The sequence below is a fragment of the Spinacia oleracea genome, chromosome 1, assembly GCF_020520425.1.
Source record: "Spinacia oleracea cultivar Varoflay chromosome 1, BTI_SOV_V1, whole genome shotgun sequence".
Lineage (NCBI taxonomy): Eukaryota > Viridiplantae > Streptophyta > Magnoliopsida > Caryophyllales > Amaranthaceae > Spinacia > Spinacia oleracea.
The window spans coordinates 121396752-121424743 of NC_079487.1; the positions used below are offsets into that span (position 1 = coordinate 121396752).

Below are 27992 nucleotides of genomic sequence, written 5' to 3' on the forward strand. Positions count from 1 at the left end.
TGACCCAGTGTTATCTTGATTAATCCAATTATGGGTTGGTACTATCCTTCTCATGTGTTTGAAGTATGAACTATTCCTTCCATTTCTAAAAATTATTTCCATTTTTCTTGGGCACACTTGTTAACACACATTACATATCGTTACTATATCTAGTTACATGTTAGTAAAAATCATAAAATTTTGCTATTATTATAGATGTATAGTACTTTTTAGATGATTTAAATAAGATATCACATATTTACGTGACTATATTTATATTTCTAACTAGTTTGTGGCCCGGGCGTTGCTCCGGGTTTTACTTTTAGTGGGATTTACTTATTTTTTTAAAAAAATGTGCGTAGGTGGTGCCATTTTCGAATTTCCGTGCAAGATCAGTGGCCGGTCAACAAACTTCCTTCCCATATCCGAAAATCAAAACAAAGTCGAGTTCTCTTCGGTCTTCATGATTAGTTGATTATTTATACCCTTGTCAATGTTTCCCTCTTCTGCACTCATAATTACACTCCATTACCCAAAGTTTTTTTGTTTTTTAAGCTTAAGTTGAGAAGAGAAGAATTGTACATTTATAAGTTAAGTAATTAATTCCCCTTTGTTTTTGTTTTTCCATTATTTTCTTTAATTCATTATTATTCATTTTAAAAAGGTTATATTTTATTATTTATTGAAGGATGTAACATCATTGTGGCTAGCTAGGATGGTAAGAATTGTAAATTTAATTCAAGAGGTCTAGTGTTCAATCCTTACTACTTAGTATTGATGATGTGGCGTAATGAGGAGAGCTCTACGCGACACATATACGTTATTATAAACGCCTTTTAATATATTAGTATAGATAATAATGAAAAACTAGTTTGTACCCGTGCATTAGCACGGGATATTTATAAAGTTAAAAAGCTAATAAAAAAAAATTAATTTTAATTCCTTCTTTATTCATATTATTATTTAAATTGACTTAAGTTTTTAACACTTACCTTTTTTATTAGTATTTTTTTTTCCTCTTATTGATAATTAACTAGACTTTAGCCTGTGCGATGCACGGTTTCTATTAAATTGTTACGTTAAAATAAAACTCCTACATATATCAACTGCTATATTTTATATATTAGATTAAATTGATTTTTTTTTAATATTTTGGATTGAATTTTATTTTAGATTTATTTTTTAATTATTATAGTGTTTGATGTTGGATGAAATTGTATATAAGAAATAGTAATAATTATTTATTAAAAATATTTACATGGCACCTAATTATTTATATACGTGACATTCGACTTTTTAATTCAAAAATAATTTTAAAGTCTTATTTTTCATTGGCCGATACCATTAGATTTCCTACGTGACGCTATAATATTGGATTAATGTTTGATTTTGGATTGAATTTTATTTTAGATTAGTGTTTGATTTTGGATGAATTTTATTTTAGATTTTTTTTAATTACTAGAGCGTTTGATTTTGGATGGAATTGTATATATCAATAATTAATTAATTAATTTAAATATCTACGTGACACCTAATTAACTATCTATATCTACGTGGCACCTAATTAATTATCTACGTGGCACTCGATTTTTTTAATTCAAAAATAAATTAGAAATCTTATTTTTCATTGGCCGAAACCATTAGTAATCCTAGGTGGCGCTCTAATAGTTCAGCAAATATGCTTCCTTTATATATGTATATTAGATTAGATTTCATAAGAACTTTAATAATATAGATATATTCATAAGAATTGTAGTACAATGTCAAGATTTTTAAATGGGAAGAACACGGAGAACGGAGGAGTATGTTTCTTTTCTCGGTGAAAAGGAGGAAGTTTGTTCGGGGTTAGAAAGCTCAACATTCCCTTCAGTAAAACTGGTAAACCCAAAATCAGCCTAACACACATAGAGAGATGGAAATTCAGGTGGTGGAGGGCAGCGGCAGCGGAGGTGGAAGCGGCGGAGCAGCGTACAAATTGAAGCCAACTCCGTACCATAAAGAAGATATACTCTTTTGCATAGACATTGACACGGAAAGTATGTCAGAAATGAAGAACACCGGACCAAATGGACGACCTATCACCAGACTTGATTCAATAAAACAATCCATCCTTTTATTCATCCACGCCAAACTCACAATAAATCCTGATCATCGATTCGCCTTCGCCTCTCTCTCAAATTCAGCTGCTTGGGTACTCCATTCCCTTCAATTTAATTTCTGCTTTGAATTTGATTAATTAATTGTTCAATTATTTGATGATTTGTTTTATCGAGATGGGTAATTTGATGATATTGTTCACCTGTTCAATATTTAATTTCTGTTAATTTTGTTGCTTGATTGAGAACATTTGAGTATTTTATTTTCTGGGCATTGAAATGCAGTCGTTTTTGTTTCCCAGATGGGAGATTTTGACATTTAGTCTAGTGATTTTGTTACTTTGAGGAATTCAATTCTATTGGGTGTATAGTACAGAGGAAATTGCTGTAGACGGGATTTAATCCCTGGTTTTGGTTGTCGCACTCTAGACTTTACCAACTAAGCTAGCTAAAATTTACACTTCAAGGTATTTAGATATTGGTTTTTTGAATTACTGCAAAAGGCGAAAGCTGAATTCCATGTAAAAAATTAGATGGAAAAGGGATGTTTGTTTAACTGTTTGTGTTCTCATGAGAGAAATTTTCGTTCTTTGTGGAGATAGGAGGGAATAGAATGTGTTTAATTGGTCGGAGTATGATGATAATTGATAATCTATTGCCTAGATGGGTGGAATGATGGGACTCGTGGGAGATGTTCAAACTTGGTTTCTTTATAAATGGTCTTTAAGGCTTTCGCAAGATGGAAGGTAATAAGGAGAAGGATTGACTTCGATTTGAGTAGGATTTAGGCCACATGATTTTTCTTGTATATGATTTTTGCTCTGATTTTGTGGAAATTAAATTCTTTGAGATGTCAATTACGTCACAAATTGAAGTTGGAGGTGATGATGATTTTAAGACGCACTTTCTACAAGCTCCCTGCATGATAGTTTAGGACTTTAGTCCGTCCTGTCAAATAAAACTGACCTATTGATGCATATTGACCTGTTCTTGATACATATTGTCTAGTTTAAGATAGTTCTATGTAATTGATAGGAATATCCTCTCGTTAATAAAACTAGCTTTTTCCCGTTTTTGCTTATTTGTGTTCGGATCAGTTTGTTACACATTATGACTATCTTTTTCAGCAGGTTCTTCTGGCGTCTTTGCTCCGAGTTGTCCAGTGATTGCCTATTGCTTTAGCTTGATGTTTGTCTAGACTTACATTATTGTTCATCTCCTTCTCAAAGTAGAGCTGCTTGGTTAGTTCCATGTTCCCGGACAACAAATGCAAGCCTTGCTAAGTGCTAAGTTGCTAACCATTTAGGGGTCGCCTGGATTGGGTATAAAGGAGGAGAATGAATAAAGGAGTAAAAGTTACAGGCCATTTTTAGAAGCTTGGATTGAGGGAGTTTGATCCTGGAGTAATGTTTTCCCCTCAAATAAGGGGTAAAACATTACTCTAGCCCCCCCTAGGGTAATTATCTCCCCCATAACAATTACTCCTCTCTCTGAACATCATCACCTAAAACACCTGGCTTGTACTTTTACAGCCATTATCACCACCAGTATGGTGTCGTGGCTTTGCCGGAAAACCTATCTCCTTCACTGAACGTTTCATTTCTTGGATCTCATTTACTCAAATTTCTTAACCTCGATTCACCATTGCCATCAAATCTCTTTGACCACTAATTTGCCAGATTTTTTTTTTCTCTCCTTCACTAAATTTTTATTTTGAAGATCTATAAATTGGGTGAAGAAATTGGCATAAGGGCTAGCTTCTTTGATCTTGGCCTTGAATTTCGTTCATGTTGATCATCAGCCAACCTTTCACCGATGGCGTGGTAGCGGCTAGACAACACCGCCGCCATGAATGGTGGTGCTACATAGCAATGGCTTTAAATAGAAAAAATGAGATAGAGATGAGATTTTGAAGTTCTTTCAGAAGTAATTTCTACTCTTGTTCCAAACCTTAAAAAGGAAAATGTATTCCCCTTGATAATTTCACCTGTAATATTTCCCCCCTTATATTTTCCCCCATTAATAAGTAAACCCAATACAGGCGACCCCTTAACCTGATATGAAACTTAAGGTCCCTAGTTCATGCCTTTTTTCTTGGTAACTCTAGTTGTATAAGTATTCATTTAACATGATGGGGCCAATAATTCTTCTGCTGCCCAGATTTTGAATTATGGAAAGTCCTCTTAGATAGGGCGATGATGTGCAATATTTTGTTACAGTAACTGAAACTTTATTGTCCATTTCCGATGGAGCCAAAGATTCATTTGTTCTTTTGGCTGTGGGATGTGATGGACTAAATCAAAATGGCTCTTAATACCTCTTCGCTTCCTTTCCATGAATTAGAAGATGGTCGTCCCGTTGTCCCGTTATCGCTTTTGGGTCAATTGGAAACAACCTCTCTGCAATTGCAGGGGTAAGGTTGCGTACGTCCGACCCCCCCTTACCCCGCTTCTTGCGGGAGCCTCTTTGAGGCAATGGGGTAATGATAATGATAATGATAATGAGTAACTGAAACTTCAATGCTTTTTGTTATGTACTGTATCAGTAAAGAAATCCTGATTGGGGCAGATATGTCAGTTTAGGTTGCTCGTATTTGACCATTTGTTGCTCAACTTGCACACACATTTATTTCTAATGTCGATTAATATGTTGACCAGGGAATCTTTTTCTATGCCAGGATAGAAAATTTTAAACATTGTGTTGTGCAATATAACATTTAAGAAATTTCCAAGTTGCTCCACTGAAGCCCTAATAAAGGAAGAAATTAGAGAGAAATTTCCAACATTTAAGAAATTATCTGGCTTGAGTAATTAACATGATGTTTGCTTGATTCAAATGGCAATGGCCTTGTGGCCATATAACTCTTTTTTTTATTTGAGAAGGAGCAACTTCAGTTTACTACTTTGAGTTTAAGTCAGTAAACACGACTAGGCTATGTTTCAGCTTGTAATCAGTTTGATGACAACCTTTTCTGAAAAAGGATTATTATTATATTGTGGCTAAGCTGGATTATTAAGTAGATGTTAAAATCGGCAATTTTCATTTGCACATGGTGCATTAAGTGAGGAAGTGAAATATTGCACACCTTCAAGTCTTCAACTTGCAATCAATTTGATGACAACCTTTTCTGAAGAAGAGATTATTATGTTGTGGTTAAGCTGGATTATTAAGTAGGTTTTGAAATAAGCAGTTTTCATTTGCGCATGGCATATTTAGTCAGAAGCTATCGGATATTTCATTTCCTGACCAAAGCTGTGGCAGTTAGGGTTGATGTTTTAATTGGGTATAAGCTGTAGTAGTTGATAACTTGATAGTTGATGTTGTAAAGTGTAAATTATTTATGGATCTGTACTATAATGTTAATCTTGGAAGTCCTCATGCTTAGCGATTGTTTTTGTTCTCCTTCAGTTTGTGGGTTGATTTTTTTTTTTTTTTTTTTGCAAGTCTGTTTAGAACATGAATTAGTTTTTTTGCCATGCCTTGTGTTCCCTTGTTTTCAGAGATGGGGTGACTTGGAGGTCCATTCATCCTTACACATATTATCTAGATGTTAAATTTACCTGTCCTTTTTCTGTTTCTGAAGGTGCGAAAAGAATTCAGTAGTGAAGTTGATTCTGCAATTGCTGCTTTTCGGGGTTTGTCAGTAAGCTCATCAGGGGGTCATGCAGACCTTACCCAGCTATTTCGGGTTGCAGCTCATGAAGCAAAAAAATCTAAGTCTCAGAATCGAATATTAAGAGTGGTAAGTGAGTTAAACTGTTGACCATTGAATGTTTATAGTCCTTGTTACATGTTCGTGACTTCGAAAAGCTTGACCTTGTAATATCTTGTCAGAAATTCCCGCTGTTCAGTTATGTATAGAAATTGGGAATCATTACTAATTGACCTCTATATTGATTGTCACTATTTATTTGCTGAATGATTGATCGATCAGCTTTTGTTCACGACCATGTTGCTCTTAGTTTGACTAAGATTTCTAGCTAATTTTCGGGGGTAATGCTAAATTGCCAAGGCATGCTGGAGTTGGTATAGTTGTTTGTTTGTAGTTACTGAACTGAGACTCTTATCTTGTTGATCATGGAAGGAATTTCATGTCCACATTCTTTTTGCATATGCACTATGGATTTGACTTTGACCAAAGAATCCCATAGCTGCTTCTTGAATCATGATCATGTTTCTGCCTTCTCTCTTTCAAACTTGGAAAAGTCTCAAAACTTTGACATTCTTTATCTGTTTTTTGTGAAAATTAACTCTTTTTTTTTTTTAATAACTATGGCATATGTCTATAGATCTTATTGTATTGCCGTTCATCAGTACAACCACGATTTCAATGGGCTGCGAACCAAAAGCTTTTCACACTGGATGTGATATACCTTCATGACAAACCAGGACCTGAGAATTGCCCCCAGAAAGTGTACGATGCTCTTGTAGAAGCACTAGAACAGGTTACAGAGTATGAGGGCTACATCTTTGAAAGTGGTCAGGGTCTCCAACGCATTCTTTTCCGTCACATGTGCTTGCTTTTGTCACACCCTCAGCAACGTTGTTTGCAAGACGACCTTGGTTTACCCATGGCCCTTACTAAGAAATTGCCGGCAACTGACTCTTCTCCGGGCGAAGATGCCATAACTGTAATCAGCCAATGAGAATGTTGATGGATTTGGATGCTTTCTCCTTGTCTATGTTTCTAATTAAGTTAGCCTTTTGTAAATCTGGAGATTTTATTCAGCAAGGGGTAATTTGTAATTTCCTTCTTAAGAGTGACATAAACTTGGTAGGTGTAGGTTATATTTATGTGAATGAGTCCTTTAGTTAATTAGCCCATAGCTATGGACTGAAGCTCGATGTCTTGGAAAGTGATTGCGAACTACTTGTCAAGCATATATCAAACTTGAAGATATTCTCTCTTTTTGTAATTCCTTTGATTTAACTTGGTCACACGTTAAGAGGGAGGATAACTTTGTTGTTCATCACCTTGCTCGGTAAGTGTTGTTTGGAGTCCAACAAGTCTGAGAAAATCATTGTCCTTGTGAGGTTTTTCCGTATGTAACAATTGACGAAATGTCCCTTAATTAATGCACTAATCGCTCTTTTTCCCTAAAAAAACTAGTGTGTGGCTCGGGCGTTGCTCCGGGTTTTACTTTTAGTCGGGTTTACGTTTTCGAAAAATGTGCCCAATTTTAAAAGATTGTATTTTACATTTATATGTGAAAATATGACAAACATTGTAGCTAGTTGAGATGGTAGGAAGTGAAACTTTTAATATGTGACACATATACGTTTTCACAAACGCCTTTTAATATATTAGTATAGATATACCCTACTACACTAGCATTCATGCAAGAAAAATGAAAATAATATGTTGCAGTTTTTCATCCGAACTTACTTAAAAGAAGTTAGTTAACTTATTATCTAAAGTTTTTACTTATCAATTTATTTGAACTTATTTTATACGAAGTACCCAAAGAGTAAAATTGATGTTCAAAATACAAAGTACGGAAGCAAACCTCTCTTTTTCTTTGTTCAATTTTGGATAATATTGAGAAAATTTAGGAAAGTTATGTGGAATAAAGTTGATAGGACAAGATATCTTCCTAGAACTTCTCGTGCTTAGATTACTAAACCTATGGTTGTGGGGGTTAGGGATTAGAAGTTCAATGTAATTAATGAAAATTAGCTTTTATGGAAAAACTAAGTTGGACCTTACTAATCCTTCCAAGCCGTGGGTTAAACTATTTATGAGAAATATCTTAAGCATTGTGCTTTTCTTGACTGCATTCAATTCCTAATCAAAATCAATCCCCAATATGGAGATGCATTTTAAAAGGTAGAGAAATCTTAGCTACTGATATGGTGGTAGGAATAGGGGATGGTAAGTCTACCTCTCTTAGGTACCATCATTGGGTAGGTTATGCTCCCTTATGATCAAGAGGTTCTCAATTCTAAGACTCATTTGGTTTGTTTGTCGTATCATTAAGAATGGTTCATAGTGCTTGGATTCTATTAAGCACTTGCTCCTTTTGCATATTCAACATCAAATTATGACCATCTCTCTTTCCTCTGTTGTTCCTCCAAATGATTTCATTAGATGGTGGATGGTTCCTTTTCAATTAAATCAGCTTCAAATCTTAATTTTCTCATTCCACAAACCTTACTAATGTGACTCTAGGCTGATTTATTGGGGAAAAAACTTGTAGAAATTCATGCCTTTCAAGTATAAAATGTTGTTTTGGAATTGTGTGCATGTTATCTTCCTATTTTTGAATCTCTTCATGCCAGAATTCCTCTCATCTCTATTGTGTGATCTAGATGTAATTCCCACTCAAAATCACATATTCACTTATTCAAAGATTGTCACTCATCTTCTATATTATGGAACTTTATTTTCTCTAAAGTCGAAATCTGTGATAGTTTTGATTATCATACATTTTCAAACTTTCACCGGTCTCAATGGATTATCTTTAATCCCAAACAAGAAAGTAGTTGGAGAATGATTTTCACTATTGCCATGTGTCAAAACATGTTTTTCATGGTACGAGTAAGGGCAAGGTTGTAGTTTCTGATGCTGAAGCGTTTAAGGAGTTGTGGTCTCCTCCCGGTATCAATGAAAAGCTAATAGTCGTTCTTCGCAGAGAAACATGTTCTTGGTACTTTAGCTTTTCCATTAAATACGATGTTGTCATGCTTTAGCTGTTGAGTTACTAGCCTTGACTGTAGGTTTACCGATATATGGTTAGGGATTTCAGTATTTAAAAGTTTGAAGTGAAAATCGATGCTCAATCTCTGAAGGTCATGTTAAAAAATGTGGATCTTCAAAACTACCATGAGCTTGGCCCCTTAGTTATTGATGTTTCCAATCTTCTCGATTCTCACTAGGTGGTTGTCTTTTGTCACATCCTTAGGGAGGCAAACTTGGTAGCACATCATTTAGTTGCCTATGCTTAATTTATCTATGGCAGTAGCCAGTAGGGCGCAAGGATCACTTCCTTATCCCTCCTTGTGCAAAAGGCTGCTTATGATGTTGATTTTGCTAAGAGTTACCCAAATATTTCTACCTTTTGTACTGCACAACCATGATTTGAAGTTATTGTTGGCACCCTTGGATGTTTGTATAGGTTGTTTTTGGTTGTTATTGGTGCCTATTTAGAATGGCATAAATGGTTAATTGCCTATTTTTCGGGGTTGTTCCATTTGTTTAATGATCCTAATGATGTAAGAGCAACTCCAATGGCTGTAATTAGGGACTTGCTTGTAATTTGCAAAATTTTCAAGCTACTAGCTTAACCATTGAGTGATTTTAATAATTTAAGTTGAGCAAACTAATTTGATTGGAAAAATGTGCTCCAATCATAATTTGAGTAATAATAAAAATGAAAATTAAATGCTTAATTGTAAAAATGGGCCAATTTAAATATCAAACTATTTTATTAAATTAGCTTGCCATTGAAATACAAACTAGATAGAAAATAATTAGATTAAAATCTTAGGTGGCATGACAAATTAGTTTGACAATTAGGTTGCTATTGGAGTTACTCTCAAGCCCTATTTGTGTTAGGCCACTTGTTTAATACGGAGTATAAGTATCTCCTTTTGCGTTAAAAAGAAAGATGTTCATTAAGTTAAAATTAGAAGTTAGACTCCGTTTTATTCACTTATTTTGACTTATTTCAAATAAATAAAAAGTTCAATTTAATATAAATTCAGAAAAGTGAATTTTTTTAGATAAAATAAGTTCCAAAAGATTTAAAATAAATATATATTATATATATAAAGGAGGCATATTTGCTAAACTATTAGAGCGCCACCTAGGATTACTAATGGTTTCGGCCAATGAAAAATAAGATTTCTAATTTATTTTTGTATTAAAAAAATCGAGTGCCACGTAGATAATTAATTAGGTGCCGCGCCACGTAGATATTTAAATTAATTAATTAATTACTAATATATACAATTCCATCCAAAATCAAACGCTTTAATAATTAAAAAAATAAATCTAAAATAAAATTCATCCAAAATCAAACACTAATCTAAAATAAAATTCAATCCAAAGTCAAACATTAATCCAATATTAGAGCGCCACGTAGGCAATCTAATGGTTTCGGCCAATGAAAAATAAGACTTCAAAATTATTTTTGAATTAAAAAGTCGAATGCCACGTAGATAAATATATAATTAGGTGCCACGTAGATATTTTATTAATTAATTATTAATATATCTTATATATAATTTTATCCAAAATCAAATACTATAATAATTAAAATATAAATCTAAAATGAAATTCAATCCAATAAAAAAAACCAATTTATCTAATATATAAAATATAGCAGTTGATATATATAGGAGTTTTATTTTAACGTAACAATTTAATAGAAAGTTAGAAACCGTGCATCGCACGGGCTAAAATCTACGGAGTAGTTTAGAATAAGGTCAAACAAAATAAGTCTTAGATCTTTTCATATTCACTCATCCTGATCCCTGATCCAAGCTCACCACCAAGACACCAACGCAACAGAATCGACGGCTGAAGCAGCCATGGCTGAACTTGAGAAGACGAAAGAACAGCGATAACGACAATTGGTGACTGCAATCAATCAGTATCTCCTTCTCAAACAAAAGCCCCAAAATATATTTTTTCCTGACTTTCAATCGCCAGAATTAGGGTTCCAAAATTCGCGGGAATAGGTGCAAATATGGTAACAAATTACTTTTATCATATAATCTCTTTCCTATTTTTTTTATTTTTTTTCATTTGTTGTTGCTGATTTAATTTCTATTTGTATAAACAAATTCAGCTTCAAAACCCTAATCAAGGGATATTCTGTGATTTCCTCTGAAAATGTCGACATCTGAAATTGCCAGCATTTTGGACAATTCAAAGGAGCTCGATCGGCTTAGGAAAGAGCAGGAAGATGTTTTGACTGATATCAATAAGCTTCATAAGAAGCTCCAGACCAGTGCGTTTGTTTTCTCTCTCATTGTTAATATTTAATATTTACTGTAATTTGCTCCTCTTTTCTTTATATATTTTAATTTTGATGTTTGATTTAAATTTTATTTGCATATTTTTTTTTGTCAAGGTTGTATTGATCAACTTCTCTTGTATTCTCCTTTTTAATTAGAAGGTAGTTTTAATTATAATTGATTCTCTGTGGAAATTTAAGCATTCGTGGATTAGGTGTTATAGTGTGGCTGGTTAGCAAGTGAGCAAATATTTTGTGAATTATGAGGAAATTTATGAATAGTGAACATCTGATGTTTGCGCAACTATACGACTATACGTGTACTATAGTGCGGTCGGTTTAGTATGGATAATAATAATAAGTTATCAGCTTTTATGTGATTTGTTTGTGAGTACAAATAATATGGTACACTAGTATTTTACTAAAAAATTCCATTTCTTTCAATAATAGACCAGTGAGGATTTTATAAGGCTTTAACATGGACATCTTTTTGTGGTTTTACAATTGTTCCCGGCGAAGCGTAACTTTCTATTCTTCATACTGGATACTTTTGGATGTTTTTGGTTGATGAGGCTAAGGCTAGACATGGCTGAGTATATGTAATGTAAGTATGTAACGGCATGACACCGACACCAAATGCCATGAACATTTCTTGATACTCTTTGTTATTGAATAGTGGGACGCTGCCTTTAGACTTTGTCCTGATCGACTTTTTGACTTATTTCAGACAAGATAAGTTCAGATAAGCTCAGTTAAATTCAGATAAGTTCAGAAAATATAAGTTCAGCAAAAATAAGTTTTCTTCATAGATTTTCACACACAAATAAGTTTATTTCAGAAAAATACGTTTTTTTCAGATAAAATAAGTTAAGTTCAGATAAGTTCAGATAATATAAGTTCAGTCAAAATAAGTCCAATAGAACGGAGCCTTAATATAGGCAATCATGGGAAGAAGTGTCCCGTAACCTATGTTACTCAAATTCGGCTAGAAGGGTCCAACATGGGTATGTGTCCAAGTGTCCACATGACCATTGTTTGATGATTTTGCTTGATTTTGGTAAAAAGTAACTGTCAAATTTATACCCATGTTCGAGTTTCGAGTATCTGACATGGGTACTAGAGATGAAATGAAGTGTTAAGTGTCACCAAATGTCAAAATGAAGTGTCAAGCATCTGGCGTGGGTACTAGAGGTGAAATGAAGAGTTAGAGTAACATAGCCCATAAAATTTGAAAATTTTCTTAGGATATATTAAGGTGCCTTCTGGAGCGAGTTTCTGGAAGAATGTTGTGTATGTGAATATCTTGTGAGCATTAGGGAATGGTGCTTAGGGTTGCAACGTGGCATTTTAAGGGTTATATATGTGGAGTTATTAGTTAGTTATCCATAGAGCTGTTAATGGCAAGTAGCATAATCATTTCCCACAACTAAGAAGCTTTTAGTTATATAAATAGACCCCTGGAATTCTTTGGTAGTATGAGAGCTACAATGCAAACTGCAAACACGTATAAGGCTATAAGCTCGCTAATATATCTTCACTTCACCCTTTTGTATTTCAATCTTCCATCCTTTCTACTACCAGTGAAGGAAATTAAGGAATTTTAAAGTCAATCCAAATGTCTACCTTTGGGCAAAGGTTTGATTGTCGATAGTGGGGACTCGCTGAGTGTCGGTAGTGGGGACTCGTTGAATTAGACATGAGTCACACGAGCATGATTTCAATGGTATCAAAGAAGATTGCAAGTGATAAAAGTACTGACGATCGCTAGATGCATGACCTAGAACCTTGTGTAGTGACACATCTTTCTCCCGATAGCCTCACATACTCTGTTTTAAGAGATTTTGTTTCACAATTAATCTTTAATTCTTTAGGATGTAGCTACTGTTAGTTTGTTTCTTGAGATTCTCAATGATCACAAAATTATCAAATAACTAGGTCAACTTAAGAATGTGCTAATTGATTCCGAGTGTTCAAAAGAACTGTGGAGATTGCAGCCATATGAGCTTTAATGATATATTCTATTTTATGGGAAGGATTGCCTTTGATTTGTTTTAGTCTTTTAGATAGACAAGGTATTGGGGGAAGGGTTTTAAAAGCTGAAAAAAACTTTATCAATAGCTGTTTGTCTGCCTACAGCTTATAGGACTTGTATCCAAAGATTCTGAGTGTAGTACTTTGTTTAGAACTGTTCAGATTTATTTTCTTTTTAGTTTACAAGTGAAGGAATTTTTATTGCCAAAATTAGGGGAAGTACAAAGCCAACAGTAATACCAAAACACAAGGCCTAAACTACTATATCAGTTCTTAAATTACGACCTCATAGGAAGAGTGCAAACATGAACATCATTTAAGTATTTAACTATTGAGATTCTGTGCTACATGGAAGTCTCTTAATAACGAGATATGGTAGACATCCATTAGCTTAAGGAACTAAATTGTGCGAAAACGGATTTGTATGAAACTTTGCCAGGAAAGCCCATATTCATTACCATGTTAATGGAACTCCATCCCCAAACATGTGTTCCTGTCTATAAATTTCCATTTCCACACAATACCACATCCAAAGTAGTAATTGATGTAATGGGATTTTATGAAAGAAGACGAGGTACATGGGGATGCACCGCCGTTACCATGGGAATTGGCATGAGATTTTCTTTACAAAATTACATATAAATGATTACAACTACCGCCTACCAACCCAGAGTCCCAGACGTTAGTGGTTTGCATGAATTCATGATTGACATGCATCGGGTAAAGGGGAGATACCAACTTAAGAGGCATTTATGCAAGTATATAACGTTTTTATTTGTTCCTCTCATTTTTAAGTGATTGTTTTGAGCTTAAAAACACCAGTTAAAAAGGTTACATTTTCTTTTAGAGCTGAGTTTAAAATGTTAGATTTATGTGGTTGATACTAATGTGGCCTTGTAAGACTTTGATGTGTAGAATTATACATGAATGATTAGTTGAAAGGTTTAGTCATGTATCACTTTTATACCCAATCTTCTTGTGCATTCTCTTTTGTCACAAGTTGGTAGTATTCACAGTTTCTTAGAATACTAATTGTTTGGGTGATTATCTCTATGAGTAAGTATGTTGTCCATCTTATCTGGATATCATACGAATGAAAATGATAGGAAAGTCAACTACTATTCAAGTAGCCAAACTCAAAACACGCTCCCATTTGTGTATCTGCACTCATGTGATGGAAAAAATAGTGATGTTGGAGTGTGTATGAATTTGCTAACCACAAAGAGAAAACCCATCCCAGTGAAAGTGATTACAACCATTGAAGATAATATTCTTTGCTTGTTAAAATCGCTTCCATAACCAAGTAGAAACAACATAAAAAAGGTAACAAGTGAAAAGAAAATAGTGAAACCTAAAAGGTAATCACTTATGTAACTGATATGGTGTAATGAAGGAGAAATCCTATTTATAGTGCTTGGTTCTGTTAATCAAAAGTTTAAACATAAGCTTATTTGTGCTTAATATTTTTTTTTATAACAATTATGATTACTGTGGTGCAGATCCTGAAGTAGTTGAGAAGCCTGGGGACATGTCTTTATCGAAGCTTAAGAATTTGTACATTCAAGCTAAGGACTTAGCAGAAACTGAAGTGAGGTACTTTTTCATCACATACAAAGTACTTCATGTTATCAAGCCTTCTGCTTGATTATCTCTTTGATGTGGAAACCTTAATTTGCCTTGAAAATGCTTTAGTAAGAAAGTTGATGTTTAGATATGTTAAATAAGAACTGATTTAATGGCTGACATTACAGAGTATCTAATATTTTATTATCTCAACTGGAAGCCTTGCTCCCTCCTGGGCCGCCTGGACAGCAACGAAGAAGAGTAGGTGTGTCCACTATTGATATATAACATCTTGGTATTTTCATTATTCTTCATTCATATATTTTCTTAAGACTTCTGAGTATATTTTGTAAGCAGTTTCACCTAATATGCTACTATTAGATTCGATACCAAATGCAAATCTCTAAAATTACCACTTTTGTGATATAATTGGATTTGTCAACATGCAGTACCATGTGTGTGTGTGTGTGAGATTAGAGTATTAGGTAACACGGGTTGCGAGGTGGGAAAACATTGATATGTAGAGGCAACATTTTGTACATTTGCCTGTGAGCTTCTATCATGTTTATTTGAGAAATGTGCCTGTGTTCTATTTTGTATATTCTAAACTAGCTTGACCAATCTTTACGCCTACTGGAATCCTTGATAACAGCTTGCTGACCGATTACAGTTGGCCTGTTTTTGAGAATGTGGCTATGTGTTACTTGGATTTTTGAATGGTCATGTAAGATGTAGCTATGGCTTGTTATCTCCATATTTTCTTCATCTTCAAAAGTCTTGTTCGACTTCTAAGTCATAAGGATTGATCTTTGGTTAAAGTAAAACTATTTTGTTGGTATAAAGTATGCTACATCTTTTAAAAAGAAGCATGTTTTCCAAGTATTTTCTCTGTGCTTAAATACACCTTGGAGGTAGGATACATTTAATTTTAGGTGTTTTAGATAAAATCAGCTAAAATCCCATAAACATTATACGTAAAATGCTATTCAGTGCACAAGCGTAATGCACGCTGGCACGCACAGTGTCATTGTATACATTCAGTTTATGATGAGCTACAGAGAACACCTGATATTGACGAACATTGAAAAAAAAACAACTTTAAGAATCATTTTAAGCTTTTATATCTAATCTTTCACAAACAGTAACTTTTTACGTTTTACTCAACAATTGATTTATAGGACAATGTGCTCCAATAACTCTGCCATCTGACTATTTTTTGTGATCTTCAGTTGTGAACTTTTCAAATACGGAAAATTTAAAGTGACAGTGGAAATTCCGCAGTAATTGTGACTCCTAGAATCCTAGGAAAAAAAACTCTGCTGTGCGTCTAAAGAAAAAAGTATTATATTTGTTTATATTCAAGATAATACGACATTATTCCTTATTTCTAATTTTTTTTAAGTTGCAGAAGGTAATGAGCAGAAAAAGAAACAGAAGAAGAATGATTCTGATATTTCAAGGGTCTCCCCTTCCATGAGAAACCAACTTGATAACCTTGCTAGTTTGAAAGGAGAACAGGTATTAGTCAATTTAACTTTCTACTGTACATTGATACTATAGTATTGTGTGCTTTTCTCATGGGTTTAATACTGATTTGTTGTCAGGTTGCAGCTAGGGTTACAACAGAAGATATTGAGAAGGATGAGTATATTGTGGTGAAAGTGATGCATTATGACAGGGAAACAAGAGAGTAAGTTATATCTTATGCATAAAAGCTTAAATTTGAATTAGTTGTTGTTTGCCTGTGATTTGAACTTCAAAGATCTATTATATGAAAAATTGTGACATTTTGGAGTGACTTGTAGAAGTTATTTCCATTTGTCCATAATAATGCATCACTACTTGTCCAGTCGTGCGCCTTGTGCCATTATAAGGTAATGGATTCAATTAAGTTGCAACTTGTACAGCTCTGGACACTAAACTCAAAATCTTCACCTATTTAGAATTCGGAAAATTTTATGGGATGCCCCTATTATTTAGAAAAATAACATGCTAAATTTGCGGAACTTCAAAGAGTTCAACACTTTATGTATAGCGTCTTAGGATAGCTCAAGTTTTTTTCTTTTCTATAACTAAAGGGGTATCTTGTGAAAATTGCTACTATTTTAAGAAATATGAGTGATGATTAAGGTAATACTGTATGGGATATTTAGTAGGAATATTATTTCAGCTCCTTAAAGTTGTGAATAAAATTTCTCTGTCTGTGTATCACTTATGGCAACATAGATGGTGTTATCTTCGGTACACTTGCTTGTGAGTTGTAACTTGTAACTACTTCAATGTTTCAGATTATTTTTGGCGCAATTTTTTTTACTGGTATTATCTTCTGTTGACAAGTGCTTTCTACTTTTTTTTGTGCTTTGTGTGTTATAATGATGACCTAAAGGCATGTTTTAGCGGACAATTTTTCATCTTCATTTGAGTTTATAGCATGTGGCCATGTAGGATGATCTCTGTTCATGATTTTTCCTAGTTAACTAGCATACCAGTTCAACTTGTCACCAATCCAACGGAGCACAAAATATTACTTCATGAAGCTTAAAGCAGTATGTCTAATCGATCCACTCCACAATTCTAAATGATAGTAACAGAAGCAACCTAGTCCAAATTCCAATGTTGATGGGATCTAGACATAAACACAAATATAGCCTTAGATATTGTTTCTTTAGGGTGCTACTAATGATTCAATAGCAATGAATACCATATGATACCTTCTTGAGCTGTAATCTTATTCTACCTTGAAAGTTTCCTCTCTTCTTAACTTGAAACCAGTGCTGCTTGGTGCCTTGGTTAAAATTTGCATCATTTTCATTGAGAGACGTCCAACTACTCCCTTTAACAAGAGCTGACACGTGTTTCTCACTCAAGTGTATCATCTATGCATGTTTTCAAAGCAACTCTAAATATAATTTTTAACAAAAGATATACATTTTGAAAACAATTTGTCGGGACGGGCCACGGGGGAGTATGGAAGAAACCCTCAAAGTATAGCGTCCGGCTGAACTTCATACCGATGTTTCACAATAGGGCTTTGAGCTTTTCCAGGCTCATATTTTGAAGGCAATTGATTAGTAGCCATGATTCTTAGCGCCTTAGCTTTAGCAGCTAATTGTCATGTCCTGTGGTCTTAGTGGTCCATTATATTTTGCGTGATTGCTTCCCCTTAGCTATTGACAACTCTTGATACTTCTTATTTTATGCAATTTCAGACGATGCTCTACTTCCGATCTATTATGTTTTAATTTTCCTTCTTTTTTGTTTTCAGATTTGAAGTGCTTGATGAGGAACCTGGTGACGATGATGAGGGTGGTGGCCAAAGGTAGCCCACTTCATATCTGTTCCTGGTTGGTTTGATATGGCGAGTCATGATACTTCATTACCTTCTATTTGAGTATGTGGAGAGTGTCGGCTTTTACCATTTCTAAATGCCAGGCAATGTGAATTTGATTGCATGCCACTTTTAAATCTTTACATGGTAGATAAAGATAAATAAGGACTGGCGAAATGGTCTATTACCACCATCTTGGCTTACCCAGGCTACTTGTTGGTTCCGCAGAGTGCATTATTTTGATCTCACCTATTCTATATCAGTTATGGGAACTCGTTTCTTTGGAAAATCATATATTAAAAACTTGCTTAGAAAACAGGATGTTTTCGTTGAACAATGCATATATAAATGTTGAAACATTTAACAACTTTGAAAGATACCTGAAAGTTTGAAAAATAGTGGACTATCGCAAGAAAATTTAAGGCCTGTTCGGTATCCTTGCCAAATTTCATAATTTGGTTTATAACTTTTAAGTGATTTGATAAGGGTTGGATACTGAATTTAAAATTAGTCATAGTTACACTAAGCATGTTTGTTTTGAAATCCAACAAGGATACTACTTGTGTATTCTTGTTTTTAGTTTTCTAAAAATTGAAAACTAAGTAAATAAAGATGATGAACAGGCCCTAAAGTTTTATTTGCAATGTTTACACTGTTGCTCCTGTCTTACTGAAATGTAATCGCTCTAATGATTTTCCTTTTGCCAATTCTAAGGAAGTTTATAGAATATTTGAGTCCTTAACTTACCTTTAAACGCCTCTTCTTTCGGCTGGCACGGTAGGGAACTGTGGTCAAGCTCTGGGCATGTTGAAAACTTGGTTCCTTGTGCTACTCTAATTTTGAAAGTACTTGGTAAATTGAACTTTTGAGTGGTTTATTAGGTATACATATTATATTGTCAATTGTCAATGTCCTTGAAACCATTTATTTTTATGTTAATGGAGCTTTTCTTAAAATGCTCTTTATAACCATGTTATAGTGTTTTTGAACTCTACCTGGGTAAGAGTTCAATGTTTCAAGGTAGGCGTACAATTGCTTCTTTCAATCATTGATATTTATAACACTCTTTCGCTGTGAGTTACTTACCATGAGATAAGTAGCTGAATCTGATTTTTGCAACTGTAAATACAGACACATTAATGAAGGAAGATTCTGCCACATTACGGTAGAAATTTGCTGTTTATATTGAGTGAGCCATGAAGCTTCTACGACATACTTGAAATGAAATCACAGATTAATAGAAATGAAATCACAGATTAATGAGTCATCATAATATGGTCGATTATAATAAAAGGCCAAATAATAGTGTTTATTTGATAACATTATGGACAAATGTTGAACCAATGGAAAACATGTAAACGTTATACGTTGACAAGTAGTTTGTCTGGATATAAAGATGTGGAACAGAAAACGGTTTGACATTTATAAGCAAACTACATTTTTTTTTGCTTCCTCATGATTTTATGACAATGTAAGCGTCTAGGCAACTCTACTACGATAGAACATCATTGCATTATATTCTTAAAATAGGAATTTGTACCTATGGTGATCAATAAAGCATTTTTCAGTCTGTATGTTAAGTTGCACTTCTGATTTTGCATTTCTAATTGTGCAATAGTATTCTAAACCTAGTTTGTTGAACTCTAGTGGCGAAAATAATGAGGTCTATCTGCCTCTTATATTTCCCTTGTGTTCTGGACTCCATGATATTGTTTGTCTTGCATCTGGGCATTCATTCACTTTTCTCATAAGTTCTGCTCATCTCTTCCTTCTTTTGCCTATGAATCAAAAGTGTTTTCTTGTTGCAGTTGTCATTAAATTCAAAAATATAACGGTTTACTTTTTTACTTTGTTCATCATTCACATATGTATTCCTCTCACAAATAAGGTTGTGGCAATGACTGTTTAGTTTCATTCAAAATTGCATGTTACTTGGAATCTGGTATTATGTGCCTGAGAAACTGCATTAATCATGTATTCCTTGGTGAAATATCTCTTTGGCTGTAAATGTACTTAATGACTTTTGGAAATGTTATTTTGACGACGCATGGAAATTAATCATGTATTGCTTGGTAAAACATAACCTTATTTAAATGGAAAGATTTATTTCCAACTTTGTTGTACTGGTTACTTTTCGGGAGTTCGATTAAGAAAGAACATATTCTGTAGCACCATTGCCTCAAAACCTGACTATGTCTGCTTTTTTATTCTGTATTTGTATGCAGTGGAGCTAACTGTTTTATCTTTTCACTTAGTTTACGTCTTTTACTTTTTGTGTATTTTTAAAAGTAGCTGATGATTTCTAAATATTTACTAAGTCTGTATTGTTGTTTTGGTCTATTGTGTTGACGTGTAGAAAATTTAAGCTTCATGCGTCAAATGTCATACCTTTCCCTAAACGGAATGATCCTTCTACTGCTCTGGACTTCCTTCCTGGCCGAGCAGTTTTGGCAGTATATCCTGGTACTACAGCATTGTACAAAGCAACAGTAGTGAATCCACATCGCAAGGTACTTCAGATCAACCTAATTCTGTTTTCTTTATATCCTGTACAAGAACCTGTAGCTTCTTAATTTCTAGTCTAAGAAACCAAATTTATTCTTGGAATGTATCTGACTGAGATTGGCTTGATATCACTGTTTCCGGATGCGGCGTCCATTACTGTTCTTCCAGAGGAAGACTGATGAGTGAGTAATCTATCTTGCCTTTTCAAGTTTTCCAATTTCATCTGGTTTGTAGTTAGAATTACAGATTTCTATATTTTGCTAATTGCTAAAGAAACTAAAGAGGACAAGGAATGTGAGTGTAGAATGATATTACGCAGATGATCAATTGGGAAACTACGGAATCATTTTACCTCTGATTTGCCTTTCTGTTTTTTCTTCTTTTAAAAAAAAATTGGTTCGGCGAGGGGTGTGTGTAAGATTAATTACGAGAGCACTGATGTGCAACTGCTATTTCATTACCACAATTTGTTTTCAAAGGAAGAGTTATTTCTCTAGGTAATTAGAAAGGGAAATAAGTGACATATGTTGTCTGATCCCATAAGAGGAATGTGCAGATTTCGGGGAGAAGATTAAATTGTTGAGTGTTATTGCTTCAAATGAATCTACAGAAACAGAAATTGATTTTTTTTTAGTTAGAATTCTGAAATCTCATAGATTACTGATTTTAAATGCAAACTGTTTATGTGTAGTTATCTTCTCGAGTTTGATGACGATGAAGGTGAAGATGGATCCATGCCAAGAAGGACAGTACCATTTCACAATGTGGTTGCCTTGCCAGATGGACACCGTCAGTGATTCTGTCCAGCTCCCTTTTTATTGTAATATTTATATTTATATTTAATGAACAAGGCAATGATGGTTAACGCTTGGTGACTGGTCCGCCTGGAGCGTCATGAAATAACAGAAATAGCGTAGTCTGCATATCAATTGAGCCATTGCTTTCCTCTGAAATCTGCAATTCTGCACTTTTCATGTGGGCATCAGTTCAAGTAAATAGCTTGTAAATGAGGATGTAGTTTGTAAGTTTTCTGTTATATATATCAAGAAAGCTAAGGGAGCTTGTTGTGCTAGGTATTATGGTGGCGTATTTTTATATTATGGGAAGTACTTGTAAAGCTTTGAAAGAAAACTTAACTACGGAGTACGGAGTATAAAATATTAGCGGATTTTGGCTATGGTATTGGTATTCAGTTTATGAGTTTTTCAACCTTTTGTGACCATCAAAAGGTACCTTAACTATATTTAAAATAGTATTCCCTACTAGCTTTTTTATTTTATTTTATTTTATTTATTTTGTGTGTGTATTGGAGGATGAAGTCAAATCTGCCACTTAATGAACAAAGTTGACCAATTTTGAAGAGTGAAACTGTTTTACTGACTTCAGGTATAAATCTTATTTTCCAAAGCAGGTAGAAAGGGGCACAAAGGTGTCTCCAATTTGCTGAAAACGGTGGACTATTATGCTTTAATCAGGCCAATTCTCCCTCTTTATTTTGTTAGTTAAAGTAGCCCTCCCTTTTCTTACACTTAAGCCTTAACAAAATAGGTTTTGGCTATGATCCAAACAATAAGGGATGGAGGGAGTGTATTCCAACTTGGTTTGGGATCAAAGTTAGGTGACATTCAATTCAAGAAGGGACCCCTTAATATATACTTTTTTTTGATAGGACCCCTTAATATATACTTCGTATTACATGAATTGTGTAACAAAAATATGTAGGGTTAATTTCATTTATTTTGACTTATACACTATTTACGTTGTGTCTTTGACCATCGTTTTTTTATATATGTAAAAGAATATACGGAGTATTAATCAGGTAGGATCTTGTTAGATTTGCATCAATATATTGTACTTTCTAAATATCAATTTTTTTTTTTCTAATTTTGTATTTATGTATAAATGCATAAAACGAGATATTAAGAGACAAAGTTATGTGCTAGGAAGCGAAAATTCAACATGGTGCAATATTTGAGGAACGAAAAAAGTGAAGGAATATGTCCTTTAATCAAGATGACAATCACTAAACATAGATAAGAATTAATAACGGAGATTAATAATCCGGTTATTAGATGGTCATAATGTTTTGCTAGAAACCATTTTGATATGAGGGCTAATTATTATTGGGCTACTGCTAATATAACTAGGTCCAATAAGGTCACACACAATTGAGTATTGGATATGATCAACATGACCCAAACCCCATGATGGGTTTTGGTGTTGGATAGGAATTTGGAGTAGTTAAGGTGTACTAGGATCACCAGGTTTTCTAGTTCTACTAGGATAGGAATTTGGAGTAGTTAAGGTGTACTAGGATTACTAGGTTTTCTAGTTCTACTAGGATTGGTTATTAAGTTATTATAAACATTATAAATAGAGGTGAAGACCCGAGGATTAAACACAAGTTAAATAAATCATTAACCCTATACAATATCCGTTCTAGCAAAAGAAACAAGGAGATCTTGATTTGTGCTCGTTTGGACTAAGTAGAAGAATCACGCTTGGGATTCTGTCTCCGAATTGGTCCTTGTTCGCATACTCGGGTCGTATACTTGGGAATCACGCATCAAAAGTATGTTTACCTCCTATATTATTCATACTAATGTATGTTTGCGTCCCTGTTAGATGCAAGAAAAGTGTTTTTATGCAATTCCACTTTTAGCCTCTAATCCTACAAAAAATATTTGAACTTCTGAGCCTGAATTTATATTGTCGAATTCCGGAAACTAAAATAATACGGAACAAAAGGTCTTGCGCGCACAAGGTGCACAATAAATTTATTGTACACCAAGATAACTTTTACCCCTTTTCTCGTAACTTTAACCTAGTTTTGATTAACTTTTATATTAGTAAAAAAAAGTTGATAGAAATGATTAAATGATTAATTTTATACATTATAAGTGATTTTGAAGAAATAAGTTTTACTAAAATGAAAAAATTAATCACTTAAAAATAGACAACTTTTACATATATAAGCTTAACTTTTAAGCATTTTGAGTTAACTTTTACTTCGGTGTACAATATTTATTGTACACCCATTGTAAATAAGAATTTGTGAATACGGAATAAGGTGAGAAAAAACGCAAGACAAGAATGTTGTTTTGTTGCAATAGTAATAGAGTACACAAATTCTTATTTATAATGGGTTTACAATAAATATTGTACACCGGAGTAAAAGTTGACTCAAAATGCTTAAAAGTTACATTTATATATGTAAAAGTGATTTATTTTTTAATGATAAATTTTTTCATTTGAATAGAAAAATTTTCTTCAAAATCACTAATAATGTATAAATTAATCATTTAACCCTTTAAAATGTTTATCTATCAACTTTTTAATTTTATAATATAAAAGTTACAGAAAAATAGGTTAAAGTTACAAAAAACTGCATAAAAGTTATCTTGGTGTACAATAAATTTATTGTACACCTTGTGCGCGCAAGACCTTTTGAATAGAGTATCTAATTTGTTGCTTATTGCAAGCATAAAAACAAAGTTGACATAAGCACATAACTCGATTGTAATAAAGCTATAACAAATTAAGAATACTTAATTCCAAAAAAAGAGATCTGACTTCTAAGATCTACGAATATACCTGCAACTAAACAATACAATAATCTTAGCATAAAAGAAAACAATACAATAATCTGGTTTGGGAGACCTTTCCCTATTGATTGGGAAGGGATAATACAAATTTACATGTCTTACACCTCATCTTCCATTTCAAGGGACCATCAAAATTATAGTTAGGAATGAGTCCATTTGACTGTTTATTAACATAAAATGAACCCACCCTTTTATCAGCTGTTGTTAATTGCCTTCTTAATCTCTTATATAATCTACTTAATTTAAAGAAATCTTTTTAAAAATGCAAAGATTTTAGGATCAAAGTTAAGAAATTTGCAACATTTTGGTAAGATGGGAGGTACTGCATCAGCTCCTGTGATTCCTGAAGGTCTTGGAAGTGTTGTTTATGATCAAAATGGTATGAAACATAATCATCAGATCAAATCTGGATCAGTAAATTCGCAACGAGGCGGTAAAGCTGTTAATCAAGATTCTGCTGTTCTTTGTCAGGTAATTCCTCACCCTTTTACTTTTGGTCAACTTTTGTTTCTAACACCTGAACACTTTACCAGTATCTGAGATTCAATCTTGTATTTTTGTTTCTAACTGCTCGTTTTTTTTCATATACTGCAATGATATGGAAACTGATTTTAGCACACCATTTATTGATGTTGACACAGACAGAAAATTCTGCTCTTATAGCAGGTGTGCTGAAATCATGCCCGACTGCCCGTAGAATTACAAGTTAGAGAATTGGTTTTTGGGGATTTAGGTGTTATTGGAGTTGTAGTTCTTGGAAATAGAAGAAAAACATTACTCTGTACTATGGTGCTTAATGTTCATGTGGTAATCCTATACATTAAAGATAAATCTATTTTAGGCCTCTAATTATCGGTTCAAGCATTTGGTAGAGTTAATTCTCGCGATATTTCAATTCAGTACGGCTGATTAATATAACAGAACACGGCAAAATGGATCCATGGAATTCAGTACGGCTGATTTAATATAACAGAACACGGCAAAATGGATCCATGGATAGAAAATTTGTATAATTAGGAGGCGTATTAGAGAAAAAAAATAGTATGAGTAGTGCTACTACTCCGTATTATTGTACCATGACTACCATCTTAAGTCCTTGGACCTAACTACTATAGCTTTTGTATTAACCTTGTTGAATGTGTTTCTGTTTAAAGGGATATGGATTATTTGTGTAATTAGGAGGTGTATTAGAGAAAAGATTAGTAGGAGTAGTGCTAGTATTATTGTACCATGACTATAGCCTTTGTAGTAACCTTGTTGTACATCTTTCTGTTTAAAGGGATATGGATCAAAAGATGGTGTACTTTGTGGAGTATTTGATGGTCATGGGAAAACCGGTCACCATACGAGCAAGATTATCAAATACCGGTTGCCACTGCTACTGCTTGATCAAAAGAATGCAGTGTCATCAAAGGCTAATAATGTGAATAATTCAGAAACTAAATCAACAAACAAGAGTGATGATCAAAACCAGTCATCACCAAACACGGAACTCATTCAATGGAAGGAAGCGTGTATCAATGCTTTTGAAGAAATGGATGAAGTGATTAAGATGGTGACAAAAGTTGATTATTCTTTCAGTGGAAGTACTGCTGTAATAGCCCTGAAACAGGTCTGATTAATTTATAGTAACACTAAATTTTAAGCATTTACATAACATATATATATATGTGCATTACTCTGTATGTTGTATACTTGTATTATATGGTTTTTGACAATAGAGGAATTCACGAGCAGGGTGATGATCTTCTCATTGCTAACCTTGGAGATTCGAGAGCTATGCTAGGAACTAGAGGCGAAAATGGAGTTACAGCTGTACAATTAACCACTGATTTAAAGCCCGGCACACCTGGTAACTAACAAATTATGTTTCAAGATTAGTTTTATACTCTGTTCACGCCCCCTCACATGAAAGCCATTTGAGCTTGAAGTGTGGATGCAGCATGGGCCTCCCCATACCCAACGCTAAATATTCCACTTTGAAAGGAGGGGGTGGATAAGATTTGAACTCGTGACCTTTGTGTCACGCTGACTCTGATACCATGTCAAATGACCAACTCAACCAAAAGCTTAAGCATAGTTTTATACTCTATCATGCACTGGGTTCTTTTAAGGCCTTTGTTTCTGTATGAATGTAATCATGTTTTTCATGTTCTTTTAAGGCCGGCCTTCTGTTCTTGGATTAATGTAGTTATGTTTTATCTTAACTTGTCATGTAGAGGAAGCTAATAGAATAAGAAGGTTCAAAGGAAGGGTGTTTGCATTGAGGGATGAACCAAGTCTTCAACGAGCGTGGATGCCTCATGCTCAAAGTCCAGGGATGGCTATGTCTCGGTCCTTTGGAGACTTAGTTATGAAACACTATGGCATAATCTGTACTCCAGTTATCACTCACCACCACATAACTTCAGATGACCTTTTCATCGTGCTTGCTACTGATGGAGTAAGCTTTGAATCAATTCATTATTAAACTTCCTAAACTCAACCAATATATTGATTCTTTTTTTCCTAGAAATGTGATGTTAAAACCTGTTTTGAGTTGCAGGTATGGGATGTGCTTAGCATCAAGGAAGTAGCATCAATAGTATGGGGTGTAGAGGATGAAAAAATGGCAGCAAAAGCAGTTGTAGATGCAGCAGTTGTAGCATGGAAGAGGAAGATTCCATTAGATAAGCGCGATGATTGCACTGCTGTTTGTTACTTTCTACAGAAAAAGGATCAAACACAAGCTACCACAAGTAACTCTTGAAAGACTAACAAGCCTTACCACTTCACTTCAAGGTCAAAGACCACTGATTGTAAATATGTGGAGATTAGTAGTAACCCAGGCAAGTTAATCTATGATTAGATAATAAGCAGTTTTGGCTTCATAGATTGTGGCATGAAATGAAAGGATCTGGCTTTAAAAGAGGGAAGAATTCAGAGGTCCTGTTATCAAATGGAATTTGAATTTGCATTATTTGTACAGGTCTTGTGGTCAAGTATATATAGCTAGCTGTATATGAATGGTGGAAGACAGTAGATTAAAGATGACATTCCATTTATTTGTTTTTGCTGAGACCTTACACAAGTATGTATAAACTAGTTTTTACATATGGATAAATGTAAGCAAACTATATTATATACAAGCTCTCCAGGCTTGGACATGCCATGACTTGTAGTGGCAAAAGGGCAATACAAAATTTTATGTAAGACGGTCTTACATAAAAGATCACCTAGGTGTCATATAAGTTGAGCAAAGAAATCAATTAGTTAAGCACTTGAACTAATTAGTTAAGAATGAAACCAATTAGTTAGCCAATCAAAGTGGTCTTTTCGATAAGGCGGTCTTACACAAAAGTTGCCGAACTGGCAATTATATCGTAGCAGGATATTTTATTCATCTGACTCGAGGTTGTAATTTAAAGTGCGAGATTAAGTTTTAGGTAATGAAAGACATATATGAGGTTGTATTTGACAATTTTTCCTTATTATATGCGGACTACTACCTCCATTCCTAGAAGTTTTTTAAGCTTTGGAATATGTGTCAAAAGTATGAAAACTTTAATCTTTAATTTCCACTGTTATATACACCATAATGTTATCATGTAAACTTGTTAGATTGGTCTCAATATATAGTTTCATAAATAAAAAAAAATTATTAATTTTTCCACTTACAAATTTGGATGTACTCCCTCCGTCCCAGAATACTTGACCTGTTTTCCTTATCGGGTCGTCCCTTAATACTTGACCTGTTTCTAAAAATGGAAATATTCTAACAATATTATATTATTTCTCACTCCACCCCTATTAACCCACCTACCCCCTACTCCATACAAAAAATAATTAAAAATTCAACCCCTACTCTCCCCCAACCCCACCTCTTAACCCACCTCCCACTAACTACATTAAAATAATACCCCACTATCAACTACTACCTATTAAA

General features: G+C 34.0%; 3 protein-coding genes across 6 annotated transcripts; all 3 read left to right on the forward strand.

Annotated features, from left to right (window-relative positions):
• Nucleotides 1-1747: 1747 nt before the first annotated feature.
• LOC110789256 (uncharacterized) lies at nucleotides 1748-6991 on the forward strand. Its single transcript, XM_021993904.2, has 3 exons — nucleotides 1748-2170; nucleotides 5659-5817; nucleotides 6365-6991. The coding sequence occupies exons 1-3, from the start codon at nucleotides 1892-1894 to the stop codon at nucleotides 6719-6721; spliced, it is 795 nt and encodes a 264-aa protein (XP_021849596.1). The 5' UTR covers nucleotides 1748-1891; the 3' UTR covers nucleotides 6722-6991.
• A 3536-nt stretch (nucleotides 6992-10527) lies between these two features.
• LOC110789257 (SAGA-associated factor 29 homolog A) lies at nucleotides 10528-21659 on the forward strand. Of its 4 annotated transcripts, none has more exons than XM_021993905.2 (10): nucleotides 10528-10768; nucleotides 10868-11029; nucleotides 14566-14659; nucleotides 14818-14894; nucleotides 16032-16147; nucleotides 16234-16319; nucleotides 17895-17948; nucleotides 20314-20467; nucleotides 20631-20644; nucleotides 21154-21659. In XM_021993905.2, the coding sequence occupies exons 2-10, from the start codon at nucleotides 10912-10914 to the stop codon at nucleotides 21257-21259; spliced, it is 819 nt and encodes a 272-aa protein (XP_021849597.1). In that variant the 5' UTR covers nucleotides 10528-10768; nucleotides 10868-10911; the 3' UTR covers nucleotides 21260-21659. The 4 variants fall into 4 exon arrangements, with proteins under 4 accessions (XP_021849597.1, XP_021849598.1, XP_056698740.1 ...); XM_021993906.2 differs by having other exon boundaries at nucleotides 16038-16147; XM_056842762.1 differs by having other exon boundaries at nucleotides 16041-16147.
• A 2402-nt stretch (nucleotides 21660-24061) lies between these two features.
• Nucleotides 24062-27160, forward strand: LOC110789258 (probable protein phosphatase 2C 72). Its single transcript, XM_021993907.2, has 5 exons — nucleotides 24062-24538; nucleotides 25347-25679; nucleotides 25805-25919; nucleotides 26287-26510; nucleotides 26613-27160. The coding sequence occupies exons 1-5, from the start codon at nucleotides 24380-24382 to the stop codon at nucleotides 26814-26816; spliced, it is 1035 nt and encodes a 344-aa protein (XP_021849599.1). The 5' UTR covers nucleotides 24062-24379; the 3' UTR covers nucleotides 26817-27160.
• The last annotated feature ends 832 nt before the right edge of the window (nucleotides 27161-27992 follow it).

What these genes read in the sequence shown, in the direction of transcription:
- LOC110789257 (XM_021993905.2), top strand. Translation starts at nt 10,912, where the DNA reads ATGTCGACATCTGAAATTGCCAGCATTTTGGACAATTCAAAGGAGCTC. An exon ending in TTAGCAGAAACTGAAGTGAG is followed by an intron (nt 14,660 to 14,817) that starts GTACTTTTTCAT and finishes CTGACATTACAG; the next exon opens with AGTATCTAATATTTTATTAT. An exon ending in GATGAGGGTGGTGGCCAAAG is followed by an intron (nt 17,949 to 20,313) that starts GTAGCCCACTTC and finishes GTTGACGTGTAG; the next exon opens with AAAATTTAAGCTTCATGCGT.
- LOC110789256 (XM_021993904.2), top strand. Translation starts at nt 1,892, where the DNA reads ATGGAAATTCAGGTGGTGGAGGGCAGCGGCAGCGGAGGTGGAAGCGGC. An exon ending in TCTCAAATTCAGCTGCTTGG is followed by an intron (nt 2,171 to 5,658) that starts GTACTCCATTCC and finishes CTGTTTCTGAAG; the next exon opens with GTGCGAAAAGAATTCAGTAG. An exon ending in AGAATCGAATATTAAGAGTG is followed by an intron (nt 5,818 to 6,364) that starts GTAAGTGAGTTA and finishes ATATGTCTATAG; the next exon opens with ATCTTATTGTATTGCCGTTC.
- LOC110789258 (XM_021993907.2), top strand. Translation starts at nt 24,380, where the DNA reads ATGGGAGGTACTGCATCAGCTCCTGTGATTCCTGAAGGTCTTGGAAGT. An exon ending in CTGTAATAGCCCTGAAACAG is followed by an intron (nt 25,680 to 25,804) that starts GTCTGATTAATT and finishes ATTCACGAGCAG; the next exon opens with GGTGATGATCTTCTCATTGC. An exon ending in TCGTGCTTGCTACTGATGGA is followed by an intron (nt 26,511 to 26,612) that starts GTAAGCTTTGAA and finishes TTTGAGTTGCAG; the next exon opens with GTATGGGATGTGCTTAGCAT.